Source organism: Ooceraea biroi, chromosome 10, assembly GCF_003672135.1.
Source record: "Ooceraea biroi isolate clonal line C1 chromosome 10, Obir_v5.4, whole genome shotgun sequence".
Classification (NCBI taxonomy): Eukaryota; Metazoa; Arthropoda; class Insecta; order Hymenoptera; family Formicidae; genus Ooceraea; species Ooceraea biroi.
In genome coordinates, this window is record NC_039515.1 from 5,518,043 (window position 1) to 5,535,611 (window position 17,569).

A 17,569-nucleotide genomic window follows, 5' to 3' on the forward strand; every position below is an offset into this window, starting at 1 on the left:
ATTAAAAGAAATTATCTTTATTATAAATTAATTCACACTTTCATATTGCAACGTTCGTAACAATGTGTATCTTAAAAAGTAGTCTCGTAGGAAAATTAATGCTTTATCGATATTATGGAATTACGTTAATCTGCCAATTACGAAATTAAGAAAACTTCTCCTTTATTGTGTCGAACACGGTTTGCAATTTCGAGGCTTCCAAAAGAAGCACTTGTCTGTAGGGAATCATTTCGCAGTCCGTTTCAGCCCATTTTCCAAATAAAGCAGTGTCGGATTCTTTAGAGATACAGAATTGGAACTTGGCAATAGCTTCTTCCGCGAAGGTTTCTTCTTCCACATTACTCCACAGTACAGAATCCTCGTCGGTATTTTCACTCTTACTTTCCGTGATCCTGTACTCTTTATCCAGTGGCTTATGCAGTTTACAGATAAGCAAGTAGTGCGAAAAGTTAAATGGCATTTTTTTGTTCTGGGCACGTTTTATTTCGGTAATTAAATTCCCTATGACTGGCACTGAGATCTTGGCTGGAATGTTAACGAATCTCTCATTGATGATCAGACCCAACTCTTCGTTCTCCAGTACATTTTCTATCATCCTACAAGTGGAATCTTCGGCGTGTTTGGTTGCTAGTTGCTTCAATAGATTTCTAAGTTGCTCTATACACGGAACGTTCTGAAAAACGATTTAATTGTAATTATAATTTAAATAAAACTGTAAGAAAGAGGAAGAGATGGCAATACAATTTTACAAGAATCGAGTATTAAGATTAATTTCACTCACCTGTTTGGTGATGTCAATAACAGTTGTGATACCGAATACTTGATTGACAGTGTCGTCGTCGTCATTACTTTCATCCATATCTATATCCACAGCCTGCTTAATCACAGAGCCTATATAATCCTGAGATATTATTATATTTGTGAGTTCGCCTAAGTCGATGTGTGTCTTAAGGAAGAGTTGCTGGAGTAGAATCTTAATGCCATGATAATCCGAGTTGCTTGGATTAAAGCCTTCAAAGTCTACTTGAAGCATGTCCTAAAATTGGCATTTATCACAACGTTATTCTTAAAGTTTCTAATCCAATTTGAAAATGACTCGAGAGTACCTGACGAATGACTTGTAATGAGAAAAATTATCAGCAAATTGTTTTACTTTACTGTACATTTTAGATGCAATGACACGTACTACACGCATACAAAGTAACACCTGAACAGAGCCATTCGTCTTATGTACGAAATCATTTCGATCATGCTCATTCTTCGCGACGAGGACGTCGCAAAGTCGCGTCAATCCCGTCAAGTAAAATTACAACCAAGCTAAATGTAAATCTGCGCAACGTGCAGCTGTTCGCTAGTGAGGTTAACTTAACCAGTATTGCGCAATACAAATGATTGCTTTTTACCTGTATGTCATCGTCATTGAGTGATACGTGATTTTCGTCAGAGTCAACCGCACGCTTCTTCGTCGGAGCAGCCATCACGTACAAATGATTTTCTGGTGGATATGCTCAAATAATCATGTGCCGTCTCGTCAATGAAGGAACGATTTCGGAAATTACATGGAGGTTATGTTGAGCGAACAATTTTCGTATGGCGCCACTCGTTGGCCTCGTGCACGGTCTTACATACAGGTCTGGAAACTACCTCTAATTTCAGTGGTGGGAGTATGGCCGCTTTTTGAAGACACATTTAGTTTCTAGCGTAACCACTACTCGTCGCTGTCATCGATGTCCGCAGATAAATATAACCTGAAAAACCGGAGATAAGAACCCACGTGTGTTCATGACTCTTATTGGAAAACGGTTATTGACTACAAAAGTTATCGAAACGTTTATTGAAATGACGAAATGGTGTGCGGTACCGAATTGCAAGACCGGCAGTAGAACCGAGCAGAAACGTTCTTTATTTCGAGTGCCGAAAGATATTGTTACTTGGAAAAAGTGGGAAAAAGCTATTAGCCGCAAAAATAAAATAAAAAGATAAAGGACAGATTTAAACATAAAATCCTGATGGAAAAAATATAATAAAATTTTGCTAAAATGTATTTGAAAATCTCTATCAATTGATCCCGATTCATTATGATTTCATCATAAATTTTCAAACTTTTGGAATATTAGATATAAAATTTATAATAAAATACGAAAATTTATAATAAAATATAAAAATTTATGATGAAATGTTACTGAATCGAGGTCAATTGACAGAGAGTTTCAAATACATTTCAACAAATTTTATTACATTTTTTTCCATCACGGAAGGATTCGTTTTTATCCACACTTAATTTTGAGAATAAAAACTCAATTTTATTTCATATACATATTTCACTAATTCATTTATAGTCTTAAATGATTTAAAGCGTTATTAATTTATCATATTGTTTTGTGAAGACTGCGAGTGGAATAAAGACGGACAGATATTCCCCCGGCCTCTGACGTCCCTCGTCACCTGCGAACATCGATCGCAACGCCTCTAGTGGCTACTAAAGAAATAAAAAGTGACACACAAAATGATCCATCTCCACCTCTGAAGTTTCCAGACCTGTATACAGGGTGTCCCGGGTTTTAACCGACAAACTGCGGGAGCATATTCTACTAGTGGAAATAAGAAAAAATTCTTATATCGAGTTTGCTTAGAAATGCTTTTTTACAAAGTTATAAACCAATATTAAAAAGAAATATGAGATAAGTAACAACGGATTTTTTCACAAAAATAAAAATTATGTACGCAATGATTTAGTGACGCATTTCAAAATGTTGTCCTTGCACATCGATACAAGCTAGACATCGACGTAGTACAGAATTTGTTACAGTACGACATTCCTGAAAATTTTGTTGCATCTCAGTAACTGAATTAGTAATTCGTTGCTTTAAATCTTCAAGCGAGATTACTTCTGTACTGTAAACTTTATTTTTTAAAGTTGCCCATAAATAAAAATCAAGAGGCGTTAAATCGGGCGATCTTGGAGGCCAGAAAACCGGTCCTCCTCGACCAATCCACCTATGAGCGTAACGTTCATCTAACCAGTTTCTAACTTGTCTAGCATAGTGCGATGGACAACCGTCTAACTGTATCCAGCTGTTTTGGCGAAGATTTAAGATTCTTTCCGAGCGTCGTCGGTGTCTTAGAGCTGAACGAACATCATCATATTCATTCATAGGTCGAAATGAACCCAAATTACGTAATTGCAAATGGGTATTACTAAACACAGAACTATCTGGTACTCTCCTGTTGGGAAATCTACGTTGATACTCTCGTACGGCAGCTCGTGCATTTCCGTCACAGAATCCGTACACGAAATGAATATCAGTGTATTCTTCATTTGAAAACACTTTTGGCATTCTGATAGTAATTGCTAGTTGACACGACGATTGAAATCTAACAGCTACTGTTGTGAAAGTAACAATCATACTGAATCGTTTCAACATAGTGAACATGAATACATGTGAATACACATAACATAAACATCTTCGACCTTCCAAATTCTACACTATGTTCCGTTGTTACTTATCTCATATTTCTTTTCAATATTGGTTTATAACTTTGTAATAAAGCATTTCTAAGCAAACTCGATATAAGAATTTTTTCTTATTATATTATATATATATATATATATATATATATATATATATATATATATATATACAGGGTGTCCCGGGTTTTAACCGACAAACTGCGGGAGCATATTCTACTAGTGGAAATAAGAAAAAATTCTTATATCGAGTTTGCTTAGAAATGCTTTATTACAAAGTTATAAACCAATATTGAAAAGAAATATCAGATAAGTAACAACGGATTTTTTCACAAAAATAAAAATTATCTACGCAATGATTTAGTGACGCATTTCAAAATGTTGTCCTTGCACATCGATACAAGCTAGACATCGACGTAGTACAGAATTTGTTACGGTACGACATTCCTGAAAATTTTGTTGCATCTCAGTAACTGAATTAGTAATTCGTTGCTTTAAATCTTCAAGCGAGATTACTTCTGTACTGTAAACTTTATTTTTTAAAGTTGCCCATAAATAAAAATCAAGAAGCGTTAAATCGGGCGATCTTGGAGGCCAGAAAACCGGTCCTCCTCGACCAATCCACCTATGAGCGTAACGTTCATCTAACCAGTTTCTAACTTGTCTAGCATAGTGCGATGGACAACCGTCTAACTGTATCCAGCTGTTTTGGCGAAGATTTAAGATTCTTTCCGAGCGTCGTCGGTGTCTTAGAGCGAACGAACATCATCATATTCATTCATAGGTCGAAATGAACCCAAATTACGTAATTGCAAATGGGTATTACTAAACACAGAACTATCTGGTACTCTCCTGTTGGGAAATCTACGTTGATACTCTCGTACGGCAGCTCGTGCATTTCCGTCACAGAATCCGTACACGAAATGAATATCGGTGTATTCCTCATTCGAAAACACTTTTGGCATTCTGATAGTAATTGCTAGTTCACACGACGATTGAAATCTAACAGCTACTGTTGTGAAAGTAACAATCATACTGAATCGTTTCAACATAGTGAACATGAATACATGTGAATACACATAACATAAACATCTTCGACCTTCCAAATTCTACACTATGTTCCGTTGTTACTTATCTCATATTTCTTTTCAATATTGGTTTATAACTTTGTAATAAAGCATTTCTAAGCAAACTCGATATAAGAATTTTTTCTTATTATATTATATATATATATATATATATATATATATATATATACAGGGTGTCCCGGGTTTTAACCGACAAACTGCCGGAGCATATTCTACTAGTGGAAATAAGAAAAAATTCTTATATCGAGTTTGCTTAGAAATGCTTTATTACAAAGTTATAAACCAATATTGAAAAGAAATATCAGATAAGTAACAACGGATTTTTTCACAAAAATAAAAATTATCTACGCAATGATTTAGTGACGCATTTCAAAATGTTGTCCTTGCACATCGATACAAGCTAGACATCGACGTAGTACAGAATTTGTTACGGTACGACATTCCTGAAAATTTTGTTGCATCTCAGTAACTGAATTAGTAATTCGTTGCTTTAAATCTTCAAGCGAGATTACTTCTGTACTGTAAACTTTATTTTTTAAAGTTGCCCATAAATAAAAATCAAGAAGCGTTAAATCGGGCGATCTTGGAGGCCAGAAAACCGGTCCTCCTCGACCAATCCACCTATGAGCGTAACGTTCATCTAACCAGTTTCTAACTTGTCTAGCATAGTGCGATGGACAACCGTCTAACTGTATCCAGCTGTTTTGGCGAAGATTTAAGATTCTTTCCGAGCGTCGTCGGTGTCTTAGAGCTGAACGAACATCATCATATTCATTCATAGGTCGAAATGAACCCAAATTACGTAATTGCAAATGGGTATTACTAAACACAGAACTATCTGGTACTCTCCTGTTGGGAAATCTACGTTGATACTCTCGTACGGCAGCTCGTGCATTTCCGTCACAGAATCCGTACACGAAATGAATATCGGTGTATTCCTCATTTGAAAACACTTTTGGCATTCTGATAGTAATTGCTAGTTGACACGACGATTGAAATCTAACAGCTACTGTTGTGAAAGTAACAATCATACTGAATCGTTTCAACATAGTAAACATGAATACATGTGAATACACATAACATAAACATCTTCGACCTTCCAAATTCTACACTATGTTCCGTTGTTACTTATCCCATATTTCTTTTCAATATTGGTTTATAACTTTGTAATAAAGCATTTCTAAGCAAACTTTTCTTATTTCCACTAGTAGAATATGCTCCCGCAGTTTGTCGGTTAAAACCCGGGACACCCTGTATAAGACCGTGGCCTCGTGCATATGCAAGGCTGCCACTCTTATTGTCTTCATTTTATTTTCGCAACGGATCAAATGTATTTAGTTGATTAGGTTGGCGACATTTTCGGTTGCCATCGTGACCAAATACAACGTCGCCGCGTCGCGAATCTCGCCGGGTACGGCACGTTTGTGAATAATTGTTACGAATAGTTGACACTTTTGGCAGGCAGCATTCTGACACGTGACGATGACCAACGTGGACGTAATCCTAAGCCAGTTGGGATGGCAGGACGGCTTTCGGATTCCTGTGGCTAACGAAGAAAACAAACGCCTGGAAGAAGAAGTACAAATGCGGCTAGACCTGATAATTTCCTTTTTATTATCATCAATTTACTGACTTTGACAGATTAGTTTTTATCATTGGATCAAATTTCCGCTTAAACATCGTACATTTAATTACGTTTAATTATTTCCAAATGGAACCTACGAATAATACAATTTTTGCATTATTATTATTATTATTATTATTATTAATTTATTACAGTTTGACGTACATATTAAATTTAATTCCACTAAAGAATCTGTATTAATTTAACAAAAGATCACAAGACATTCGCGTTGCCTCGACAGGTCGCCCAGAAGGCAAAGCTGAAGATCTCCTTGATTGCGAAGCTGGAGAACCTCGAGGAACGGCGGAAGATGATGAAGAAGCATGTTGGTGACTTGACTGTGCGGCACGAATTCAACCAAAAGCTGCTTGCCGAGCACTCGACCCAGCTGGAGATGGAGAACCATTTTTATCGGCTGAGTGGCAACGTAGAATCATCGCTGTGCCAGGAAGCGCGTGAATTTGACAAGGAATGGACGGACGTGAACTGCAGGGTGTCAAGCGTGGAGACGGAGTTGCTGAGGATGATGAACAAGCTGAGCGAGGCCAAGCGAACGATACAATTTGACGAGGACAGCTTGCGCAAGTGGGAGGAAAAGCTTGCGCAAAAGGAAGAGGATAATCAGCTGATAGAGAGCTACATGAAGCAGGATGCACAAAAGTACAAGGTATAAGGATGATTATGATATGTACTCCTACCGTGAGAATAACCAGGCGATCGTTAAAGATCTCCGGGAATGCATAAACGTGTTTATTCAATGAGAATCGTGGAAAAGTTTTACAAATTATTTGCATACGCTCGATCAGACATTACTTTTCGTCCTGTCGAATTTCCCACGCCAGGAATCGGACGCGAAAGTGTTTGCTGCCACAAAATGTCGTAATTTGATCTTCAGGAATTGGAGCAGAAACGGCAAAAGTTCAACGCGGAACTTGAGACCTATCGCCAAGCTATTGTCAAGACCGTCGACGAGGCGCAGGAGATGGAAATCGTTCTGGACCGTACGACGAAATTATATGCGGAAGCGTTGAAAGAACGCAGGCAGATGATAAATCAGTGGACGCAGAGCGTCAACGTTCTACGACAGAGGGATAACGATATACAGAACTGTTTGAAAGTATGATCGATCTCATTCCCGTGAATGAACTAAACGGAATGGACTGTGGAAATGCAAATGCGAATCGTTGCAGGAACTCGAAACGTTGCGGGAAATCAGCAGGGAGAAAAAAAGCAATCTCGTAGAAGCGGAAAAATTTCTGAACGATCAAATTGCGGATAATAAACAATTGCAGGATTCGATTAAACAGTCGGAAAAAAAACTCGCCGCGATTCAAGAGAAACAGCGTGATATGACGGAGGCGATCGGTGCTCACGCTGTCGAGGTGATGATGACAAAAGATTCAGATTTTACTTTACATAAAAATTACAGATTTATTTTTGTCGAAGTGATTCAATCGTTTAAGCGTTAATAAAAACACTGGAACAATTATCGAGACAGGTTCACACCCAGAAAAAATTAGTCATCGAGCTGTCGCGTCGTATACAACAAGTCCGAGCCAATACCAAGAAGAAAAGGGCCGAGATTGAAAATAAACGCACGAAGACGGACAATTGTCAAAAGCGAATTGACGATTTGTCATCAACTTTAGAGGAAATCGAGAGTCAGAAGTTAAACGTCGAAGAGAGGACGAGGCGGTTGGAAAAAATGATTGAGGTACATTTCTGTTATATTTACAAGGAAAATACGAACGATTCCCAAATCAGTAATAAATTGAAAGGGAAACATTGAAAAAACTAAAAATGATGAGAACACGATACGTTAAATTTTCAGGATGACGAGAAACGAAAATCCGTAATCGTTAAAGAATTGAATCGACTGCAGGCCGCAATTTTACGTGTTACGAATAAAATTATAGAACTGGAGAATGAAAGAAAGACGATGCAGATGCAGATGCAGGGCGAACAGAAGAAGATCGACGTGCTCGCCGGATTGATAGCGAAGGAGAACCAACTTTTGGAAGAGAAGAAAGAGACTTTTTATCAAGTGGAGTTCAATCTGCAGAAGTGCGAGATGAAACTCGAACGAATCAGGGGGCAGGAACGCGACAAGAGCGAAGCCGAAAAGAAACGGAAGAAAATCGAGGAATTGCAAGCTTCGTTGGACGAGAAAACGGCCACGTCCAAGTTGCTGCAGAACCAGATCGCTAATTTGGAAGTAAGCTTCTCATTTTCCTCCAAGTTTTTCTGCGAAAACGTACGGAGAAAAACTTTAATTAAAGTAAAATTAGTCGAGAAAACATTTTAATTAAGGCAATTTAATCGTCAGAGATATTCTACGCGTTTCTTCTTTTTCTTGCTTCCTCAGCACGATATGAAGAAGATATCTAACTGTCTGTCGAACGAGAACGAGGAACTCGAGCGGTTAAGGAGCAAGAAGCAGGATTTATTATTGCTAGTGGACGGGGGTGAGAAGCGGCTGAGGGCCGCGCAGTCCCGGAACGAGGAGAAACAGGTGGAGGAGAATATAATGCGCCTCCGGGTGTCGCAGCTCGAGCGGATGACGTCGAACGTGAGCGACGAGGTTTACGACCTGGAGAAGTATCGCCTGCATCTCGAAGCGGTAAGCCATTTCTCTATTGCATAGGATAATTTACTAATAAAAAAATAACAGAAATCAAATATGCAATCGTGCGTGCGACGTTCGCGTTCGCCTTCTGTTCGCAGGCACTCAAGGAACGCACGGCAGAGATCGCGGCGCAGAAGGAGGCGCTTGCTGTACAGAAGAGGGTTGCTGGCACCGAGTGCTCGGAGCTACGCACCGCTGTTGCCGAGAGAAAAGGCAGGATACGGCAGTTGCAAGCGCGATACGACAGCGGCATCGCGAGTTTAGGCACTACGCCAGACGGGCTGCCGATGAGCACCGCGTACGTGAAGATACAGAGCGCCCAGGAACGGTACCTGCTGCGCGAGCAAGGCGACAAGCTGGACGAGACGATCAGGCGAACCGAGCAGGAGATACGCAGCATGGAGAACACGCTGCGCGTGGTGAACGTGTGCAACGACAAGTACAAGGACAGCGTGGGCGCGGTCGACGAGGATGGGCCGGAACGCGTGGAGCAGAAGAGACTCGACGAACAAATGTACGATGCGCGGCAGAAGCTACGCCAGAGGCAGGCGCGGCTGCAAAGGCTGTTCGACGACTTGCAGAAAGCGCAGAATGATCACACTGTACTGCTCGACGATATCGAGAAGGCGAAGGAGGACAAGGAGAACAAGCACCGTTACTTATCGGACCTGGAGAAGCAAGTAGTGGAGCAGACAGAGAAGATATCCAGGGCCGACAAGAACCTTCGTAAAGCGCAGAAGGATGTACAAAACTTGTACATCTCCAAGAGAGACGATACTGTGCTTCTACAACAGGTACGACGGTACAAGTTCATCATTAAAAGGCTGCTCGATGATTTCGTCTTCACAATGTTCCGTAGAGAGAGGTGGAGCTGCGAGAGCTTCAAGAGCAAAATGCGATGGCCCTTCAAGACATCGCGGAATTCACGATCCGTCACGTGGAGGCTGAAGCATACGTTAAGAAATTGCTTATAGCCAAGAACATCGAGTTACCATCCTTCCCTCCACCAACCAAATCGTCCACGAGTCTGTACGGAAGCTCCGCAGGCTCGATAGATCAACCCTTGAAGAGCACGAGTCGTGTGAGTGCTTTTACGTCGTCGAGGGAGAGCTTCGGCAGCGTGGTCAAGATTGAACCGCGGTTCGAGGAACGTATGTATATAAAAATCAAATTAGGGCACGACATAGACTGTTTCTCTTAAATTATTATCTTTTATATTAGTTAATTGCCCCCAAGCAATCGAGTCGTAAATGAGAAACAATTACGAAAGAAATTATTACACTTGCAGAATTAACGTGTATTAATATATTTTTATCTTGCCAATTTTAAATAATTAATCTTTTTAGTTAATTTATGATTTTCAGCATCAAGTAATGCATCAAGGAAGATGACAAAGTACAATCCACGTCCCACGAAAATTGCCCCCAAGCAATCGAGTCGTAAATGAGAAACAATTAGGAAAGAAATTATGATAATAATTTTAATGATATAACAACTAGGTAATAGAAGAATTAATCTGCACAATATATTCGAAATATTTATAAAAAATAATGATGATAAAATCAGTATAATATTGTATAATTGCTATATTAAGCAACTTTATACATTAAAATTTAATATATAAAAATTGCATATTTCGTCGAGTGAGCTTGCTTCAACGGAAACAATAATTATGACACGCACATTTCGAAAGGCGTAAAGCAGATGAGGCTTTTCCACCAGACCAACAAATACTTTCATGTAACGGGAAAGATTTTATATAAAAAAAATGCTGTTCTCTCTCTAACCTATTCGCGCAACAGGTGAACTTTTTTCTAGGCTGCAGCAAGTTTCAACTGTCTACTTAACGGAGAAGAAATTATATTTTTGCGATATTACATTATTGAACTATATTTGCACCTGTAACAAAATATTCGTGACCCAGTCGGAGATTAATCAGTTTTATCAGTTAGCCTGGTTAACCTCTTCAGCTGCAACCAGACCCGTAATCCGCCTAACCTTTGTAACCTATTTGCGCACTTCGCCGGCTAACGAGACATCTCCGTAGTCCAGTCGATACTCGGAAGCATCACTCGCGGAAGGAATCCGATAACGGTCTCCAGATGTCTGAATTAACACAAGTTCAGAGTAAGAAAATCTTCGGAGGATGGCAGAAAGTGTATTCGCATGACAGGTAAATAAAGCGTAAGCTGTATTTGTCTTGCATAGAAGATAAATGTATAAAAAAAATATTGGGTTGGCCAAAAAGTAATTGCGTTTTTTTCCAATAGATGGACGACATACATGTCTTGAAATGTAACTAACTTCATTCTAAACCGCAAATTCATTATGTAGGTTAACTCACAGTTCAAGCTTGTTTTAGAAAAAGAAAGTACACGATTTCGTTAACAATTGTTTGTTTGCCGTCGATTTCAAAATGGAAAATCAAAAAGAACATTTTCGTCATATTTTGTTTTGTTACTTCCGAAAAGGGAAAAACGCTGTGCAAGCTCGTAAAAAGTTATGTCATGTATATGGCGAAGATGCTTTAAAATTGCGGCAGTGTCAAAATTGGTTTACTAAATTTCGATCTGCAGATTTTAATGTGAAAGATGCACCACGCTCAGGAAGGCCAATTGAAATTGATGATGACAAAATAAAGGCACCGATCGATTCGAATCGGCGTTTAACGACACGAGAGATTGCTGAGAATCTTGACATATCGAAATCGAGTGTTGAAAACCATTTAAAACGACTTGGATACATTAGTAAGCTCGATATTTGGGTACCACATGAGCTGAAAGAAATTCATCTCACTAAGCGTATTGACACCTGCGATTCTCTTTTGAAACGTGAGGAAAATGATCGATTTTTGAAACGCATGATAACAGGCGACGAAAAATGGATCGTCTACAACAACGTCAAACGAAAAAGATGGTGGAGCAAGCGTGATGAACCTGCTGAAAGCACTTGAAAAGCAGATATTCACCAAAGAAAGATTATGCTGTCAGTCTGGTGGGACTTTAAAGGTATTGTGTATTTTGAGCTGCTTGCGAGGAATCAAACCATTAATTCAGACGTATACTGTCGTCAACTGGATAAATTAAATGATGCCATCAAACAGAAACGTCGAGAATTGGTGAATCGCAAAGGTGTTGTGTTTCACCATGATAACGCTAGACCACGTACAAGTTTGGTCACTCGTGAAAAATTGTTGCAGCTTGGATGGGATGTGTTACCATGATGCTACCATATCCACCATATTCGCCAGACCTGGCACCATCAGATTACCATTTGTTTCGTTCTTTGCAAAACGCCTTGAATGGTAAAACCTTGACTGCTGATGAGGATATGAAATCGTTGTTGGAATTGTTTTTTGCTGAAAAAGATAAGAACTTTTTTGAGCGCGGAACCATGAAGTTGCCTGAAAAATGGCAAAAGATAATCAAACAAAATGGACAATATATTGTTTAATAAAGTTTTTGTTTCCCATGAAAAATTCGCCTTTTATTTATATAAAAAAAAACGCAATTACTTTTTGGCCAACCCAATAGCAGATACGTGTTTTATTATATAGCAATTAGTATGAAAATAAAATTTAGTTTTATATCTCTTCTAAATTCATACATTACACTGAAAGAAAATGGTTCAACAGCACGGAATTAGGATGCAACATGAAATTTGCGGTCTATTTGCCACCTCAGGCCGAGGAGGGCCCGGTACCGGTCGTTTACTGGTTGTCAGGTCTCACCTGCACCGAGGCAAACTTCAGCGAGAAGGCAGGAGCTCAGAGACTCGCTGCCGAGCATGGTGTTCTCCTCATCATTCCTGATACCAGTCCGAGAGGGCTGAATATACCTGGCGAGGATGACAGTTACGATTTCGGTAGTGGCGCGGGATTCTATGTGGACGCGACTTGCAAGCCATGGAAGAAGAATTATAGGATGTACAGTTACGTTACCAAAGAATTACCAGCATTGATCAACAAGGAATTTCCAACTTTGCCGGACAGGCAGTCCATAATGGGCCACAGGTATAGGAAGAGTGACTTTTTGCGAGAATAATTTTAAAATAGTTTGTACAGTGCTTCTTTCTCTTCTGTTTAGCATGGGGGGACATGGCGCTTTGATCTGTGCTCTGAAAAATCCTGGACAGTACAAGACAGTGTCGGCCTTTGCGCCCATAAGTAATCCCATTTTGTGTCCATGGGGAAAGAAGGCCTTCTTGGGATACTTGGGGGGACCAGAAGATAACGTTGCTTGGAAGGAGTGGGACGCCACAGAACTGGCGAAAATATATAATGGCCCACCTTTGGACATTTTGGTTGACCAGGTTCCTCGCACAGTTTCTCTTTAATATTTTAATTGCTTAACCGTCGATTTCAGATTTGCTCAATTTTTTAATGGGACACAGAACGATTCATGATCCTATAACGGTTTCAGGGCAAGGAAGATCAGTTCCTGAAACAGGGTCAACTGTTACCAGAGAATCTGTTGCATGCCGCAAAGGACAATGGCATCGCGTTTGTTCTCAGATTCCACGATGGCTACGATCACAGTTACTACTTTATAGCTACGTTTATCGAGGATCATTTCAAGCACCACGTAAAATATCTGAAGAGTTAAGTCTATTTGAAATGCATTGTTACAAACTGCGATTTCTATATTCATAATATACATGGTTTTTAAAAGATTTACTTTATTCTATATAAACGAGATGATATACATAGTATATTAAAATGAGGAGAAAACCGAAACGGATTTTTCGATGGGAACAATGGGGTATCCCATAGACGACGTTATGCTTACGTTTACATTCTTGATTTCGTTCCAGTAGCGAAAAAAGGAGTTTGTATGATATAACAGAAATATGTATTGCGTGTTTTGGAATTGTCATATTTCTCGACGATTGTGCTCCCGCACAATTGTACAAACTTTACAGTTTATGCAATCAGAATATCGCGCGAAAGAAGTGAACAGTATAATAAATATAAATATAAATCTAAATTAAGATACGGGGAATATCATTGTGACTTTCGAAATTTATGCCAGAAATTCAGAAGCGGTTCCCGTTTCTGCCAGATATGAGCATTTCCCCAAGCATACCAGAATCTATAATTTTTAAATAGGAGATTATAATGCGACATATTAATATCCGTATCGAGAATAAAAATTGCAATGCATGTTTTAAAAGAGAAAACAAGTTATGCGACTTACATTCCGAATAATGCACCACCCAGATGCGCAGCATGATCTAAATACCTCCAACGTAAGAGGCAGCCGGTAACATCGATCGCCATTATCGATTTAATCGCCTAAGTGAGAAATATTGCGGTAAATGTGATTACTTAATATCATATTTCAATAAATATAAAATGCAAGGGGGATACGTACGATACCCGCTGTAAACGGGAACATGGGAAGGAAAATGATGTTGATGTTTAAGTCCGGGTACTGCGTACAGACGAATCCAAAAATACCCATGATCGCTCCCGACTACGATAAAAAGAACGAGGGTCTTTCACTGAGCATAAAATTCGCATTATGAGTTTCTACAAGTGAGTTCCACGATCGAAAGTTCATCGTCGCTTTTGTAAAAATAAAATCGCTCACCGCTCCTAGGGAAACGTTCGGCGCTCTCATCATAGTTTTGTACAGGTGGCTAGTAAAAGTGGATATCACTCCGCTGGATAGATACAGTGCCAGAAACTGTTCCTTTCCCAATGACGACACTGCTATCGAGCTGAAGCTATTCAGCACGAACATGTTCGCGGCCAGATGGAGTATGGAGTAATGTGAAAAAATGGACAGTACCATGGACAAACACGACGAGCCTTGTGCAAGAATCATCTCGATTAACATTCGCGGTGGTCGAGGAAGGAGCGAGAGAAAAGAGGTTTGCTTTCCCGTTTCAATCATCGAAAATGATACTATCACTCACTGGTACTCGGAGAAGTAGAAAAATAGCGCAGCATCGTCTTCTGCAGCGCCGGCACTCGCCAGGCCAGGTATACAACTGCGTTTATAAAAAGTATAGGCAGGAATACTCTCTGGCTTTCCGACAGGTTTCTCCACCATGTCTCTACTTTGCCCCTCAATCCTGTTCGCTAACCAATGCGTTATTGCACGCGACAAAGTACGGAACGGTCATCTGTTAATTATATTTCTCAAACAATACATACGTTAACTCGAGTCTGCCTGTAGCGGTAGATTATGTTGTACGTCTGTGCCCTGATGCGCTCGTACTCCCAAATTGCAGCACCTGCTATAGAGGCTCCACTTACCTGGTAAAAGAAAAGGGTTTTATACGATAGTAATATTAATTTCAAACTTGTCAGTTGATTTGGACATAGAGAAGAATAGCAAATTTGGTTTGCTTACCATGACAGTGAAACCAAGGTGCTTCCACAGTCTTGACGGCTGTATGACTCCATGTTCAAGCTGAATGTTAGGAGCAGACTCTTCCGATTGCTTTACTCGAAATCTTAGATTTCTTGCTTGTCTGTATTGTGATGTCTGCAACTTGGATCTGCAGCATCGCACAGTTGTAAAGAAACTAAAATTTCATAAATACATTTGAATTGTGTCACGTATAATATATTCCAATCATAGCAAAGATAAATAATTCTGTCATAATCACGATTATGACAGAATAACTCTGAATTGTACATTCTTGTTTGAAGTGCAGTGCAGAAAGACAAAAGGTATAAAGATATGTCTTCATTTTGGAAGAGTAAAGATGATGTAATTGTTTGGTCAATTATGTAGAAAAATTTATCAGTTTTATAGCAAAAGTTTTCTACAAAAGTCTCAAATATAATATTAAAATAGGGTGTGCAGAATATTCTACACTAATGTTTTGACTGAGGATAAGAGGAATGTATGAAGAAATCGCATGAGAAAGATATAAAAAGCCATGATATAATTTTATAATAGTATTTCTCGCACCATTTATTTGCCGAGTCGCCCAAAAATAAAAGCGTCCTGATCGTCATATTACCAAAATTTACTATATTTCTGTAGAATACACAAAAATTCCATAAGCTGTTCGCATATAACGAGAAATTTAGTTACACGCGATCAGATGACATAACCTCTCACGCTACAGACACATTTGATTGCATCTGACCACGGCCTTACATACAGGTCTGGAAACTACCTCTAATTTCAGTGGTGGGAGTATGGCCGCTTTTTGAAGACACATTTAGTTTCTAGCGTAACCACTACTCGTCGCTGTCATCGATGTCCGCAGATAAATATAACCTGAAAAACCGGAGATAAGAACCCACGTGTGTTCATGACTCTTATTGGAAAACGGTTATTGACTACAAAAGTTATCGAAACGTTTATTGAAATGACGAAATGGTGTGCGGTACCGAATTGCAAGACCGGCAGTAGAACCGAGCAGAAACGTTCTTTATTTCGAGTGCCGAAAGACATTGTTACTTGGAAAAAGTGGGAAAAAGCTATTGCCCGCAAAAATAAAATAAAAAGATAAAGGACAGATTTAAACATAAAATCCTGATGGAAAAAATATAATAAAATTTTGCTAAAATGTATTTGAAAATCTCTATCAATTGATCCCGGTTCATTATGATTTCATCATAAATTTTCAAACTTTTGGAATATTAGATATAAAATTTATAATAAAATACGAAAATTTATAATAAAATATAAAAATTTATGATGAAATGTTACTGAATCGAGGTCAATTGACAGAGAGTTTCAAATACATTTCAACAAATTTTATTACATTTTTATCCATCACGGAAGGATTCGTTTTTATCCACACTTAATTTTGAGAATAAAAACTCAATTTTATTTCATATACATATTTCACTAATTCATTTATAGTCTTAAATGATTTAAAGCGTTATTAATTTATCATATTGTTTTGTGAAGACTGCGAGTGGAATAAAGACGGACAGATATTCCCCCGGCCTCTGACGTCCCTCGTCACCTGCGAACATCGATCGCAACGCCTCTAGTGGCTACTAAAGAAATAAAAAGTGACACACAAAATGATCCATCTCCACCTCTGAAGTTTCCAGACCTGTATATAAGACCAGAGAGAAACCTGAGAGCGGTCACGCTCGCGTTTTAAGGGGAAGCTGGAGTTGCTAGTGAACTATTTTTTCACTATAGCGATGGTAATTGCAGCTTCGAAAATTCTCTTTATTGCTTGTGCAGGATAAAAAATCCTGTTCCACAAATGAAGTATAGATAGAAAGAAAGCCCGCTCTACAGGACTTTATATTCAAAATAGAAAAGTTAAAAACTTGCATTTGTCTTTTCTAACTTTTTTCCATTTTGAATATAAAGTCCTGTAGAGTGGGCTTTCTTTCTATCTATACTTCATTTGTGGAAAAGGATTTTTTATTCTACACAAGCAATAAAGAGAATTTTCGAAACTGCAATTACCATCGCTATAGTGAAAAAATAGTTCACTAGCAACTCCAGGATCACCTTAAGGGGAAGCTGGAGTTGCTAGTGAACTATTTTTTCACTATAGCGATGGTAATTGCAGCTTCGAAAATTATCTTTATTGCTTGTGCAGGATAAAAAATCCTGTTCCACAAATGAAGTATAGATAGAAAGAAAGTCCGCTCTACAGGACTTTATATTCAAAATGGAAAAGTTAAAAACTTGCATTTGTCTTTTCTAACTTTTTTCCATTTTGAATATAAAATCCTGTAGAGCGGACTTTCTTTCTACCTATACTTCATTTGTGGAAAAGGATTTTTTATTCTGCACAAGCAATAAAGAGAATTTTCGAAACTGCAA

The 17,569-nt window shown here is 38.7% G+C and overlaps 3 protein-coding genes and 1 long non-coding RNA gene across 5 annotated transcripts; 1 reads left to right on the forward strand and 3 right to left on the reverse strand.

Moving 5' to 3' along the window:
- On the reverse strand, positions 1 to 1,633 carry LOC105277261 (protein BCCIP homolog). The gene is made up of 3 exons (XM_011335507.3): positions 1,404 to 1,633; positions 782 to 1,036; positions 1 to 673 (listed from the first exon to the last, which is right to left on the reverse strand). Exons 1-3 carry the CDS (start codon positions 1,476 to 1,478, stop codon positions 146 to 148), a joined length of 858 nt encoding a protein of 285 aa, XP_011333809.1. The 5' UTR covers positions 1,479 to 1,633; the 3' UTR covers positions 1 to 145.
- A 4,194-nt stretch (positions 1,634 to 5,827) lies between these two features.
- Positions 5,828 to 13,477, forward strand: LOC105277257 (coiled-coil domain-containing protein 39). 2 transcript variants are annotated; one of them, XM_026972884.1, is made up of 13 exons: positions 5,874 to 6,135; positions 6,423 to 6,848; positions 7,077 to 7,298; positions 7,372 to 7,563; positions 7,680 to 7,895; positions 8,013 to 8,396; positions 8,547 to 8,801; positions 8,906 to 9,601; positions 9,667 to 9,894; positions 10,910 to 10,980; positions 12,442 to 12,819; positions 12,893 to 13,118; positions 13,229 to 13,477. In XM_026972884.1, exons 1-13 carry the CDS (start codon positions 6,040 to 6,042, stop codon positions 13,409 to 13,411), a joined length of 3,573 nt encoding a protein of 1,190 aa, XP_026828685.1. In that variant the 5' UTR covers positions 5,874 to 6,039; the 3' UTR covers positions 13,412 to 13,477. The 2 variants fall into 2 exon arrangements, with proteins under 2 accessions (XP_011333804.1, XP_026828685.1); XM_011335502.3 differs by lacking the exons at positions 10,910 to 10,980; positions 12,442 to 12,819; positions 12,893 to 13,118; positions 13,229 to 13,477 and adding an exon at positions 10,172 to 10,553 and having other exon boundaries at positions 5,828 to 6,135; positions 9,667 to 9,958.
- On the reverse strand, positions 6,149 to 10,908 carry LOC109610839. The gene is made up of 2 exons (XR_003407060.1): positions 10,707 to 10,908; positions 6,149 to 6,569 (listed from the first exon to the last, which is right to left on the reverse strand). It is a non-coding gene; the product is annotated as an uncharacterized LOC109610839 (long non-coding RNA).
- Positions 13,466 to 15,918, reverse strand: LOC105277259 (presenilins-associated rhomboid-like protein, mitochondrial). Its single transcript, XM_011335504.2, has 8 exons — positions 15,734 to 15,918; positions 15,167 to 15,341; positions 14,968 to 15,069; positions 14,727 to 14,892; positions 14,399 to 14,619; positions 14,180 to 14,281; positions 14,003 to 14,100; positions 13,466 to 13,897 (listed from the first exon to the last, which is right to left on the reverse strand). The coding sequence occupies exons 1-8, from the start codon at positions 15,778 to 15,780 to the stop codon at positions 13,810 to 13,812; spliced, it is 999 nt and encodes a 332-aa protein (XP_011333806.2). The 5' UTR covers positions 15,781 to 15,918; the 3' UTR covers positions 13,466 to 13,809.
- Positions 15,919 to 17,569: the final 1,651 nt, after the last annotated feature.

Excerpts from the sequence above, each read along its gene's own strand:
- LOC105277261 (XM_011335507.3), bottom strand. The coding sequence starts at position 1,478 with ATGGCTGCTCCGACGAAGAAGCGTGCGGTTGACTCTGACGAAAATCAC. Across the intron at positions 1,037-1,403 it reads TCAATGACGATGACATACAG|GACATGCTTCAAGTAGACTT; the intron begins GTAAAAAGCAAT and ends TGCCAATTTTAG. Across the intron at positions 674-781 it reads TTATTGACATCACCAAACAG|AACGTTCCGTGTATAGAGCA; the intron begins GTGAGTGAAATT and ends ATCGTTTTTCAG.
- LOC105277257 (XM_026972884.1), top strand. The coding sequence starts at position 6,040 with ATGACCAACGTGGACGTAATCCTAAGCCAGTTGGGATGGCAGGACGGC. Across the intron at positions 9,602-9,666 it reads ATACTGTGCTTCTACAACAG|AGAGAGGTGGAGCTGCGAGA; the intron begins GTACGACGGTAC and ends AATGTTCCGTAG. Across the intron at positions 9,895-10,909 it reads AGAGCACGAGTCGTGTGAGT|ATGTCTGAATTAACACAAGT; the intron begins GCTTTTACGTCG and ends AACGGTCTCCAG.
- LOC105277259 (XM_011335504.2), bottom strand. The coding sequence starts at position 15,780 with ATGACGATCAGGACGCTTTTATTTTTGGGCGACTCGGCAAATAAATG. Across the intron at positions 15,342-15,733 it reads GGCGACTCGGCAAATAAATG|TTTCTTTACAACTGTGCGAT; the intron begins GTGCGAGAAATA and ends ATGAAATTTTAG. Across the intron at positions 13,898-14,002 it reads GGTGGTGCATTATTCGGAAT|ATTCTGGTATGCTTGGGGAA; the intron begins GTAAGTCGCATA and ends TAAAAATTATAG.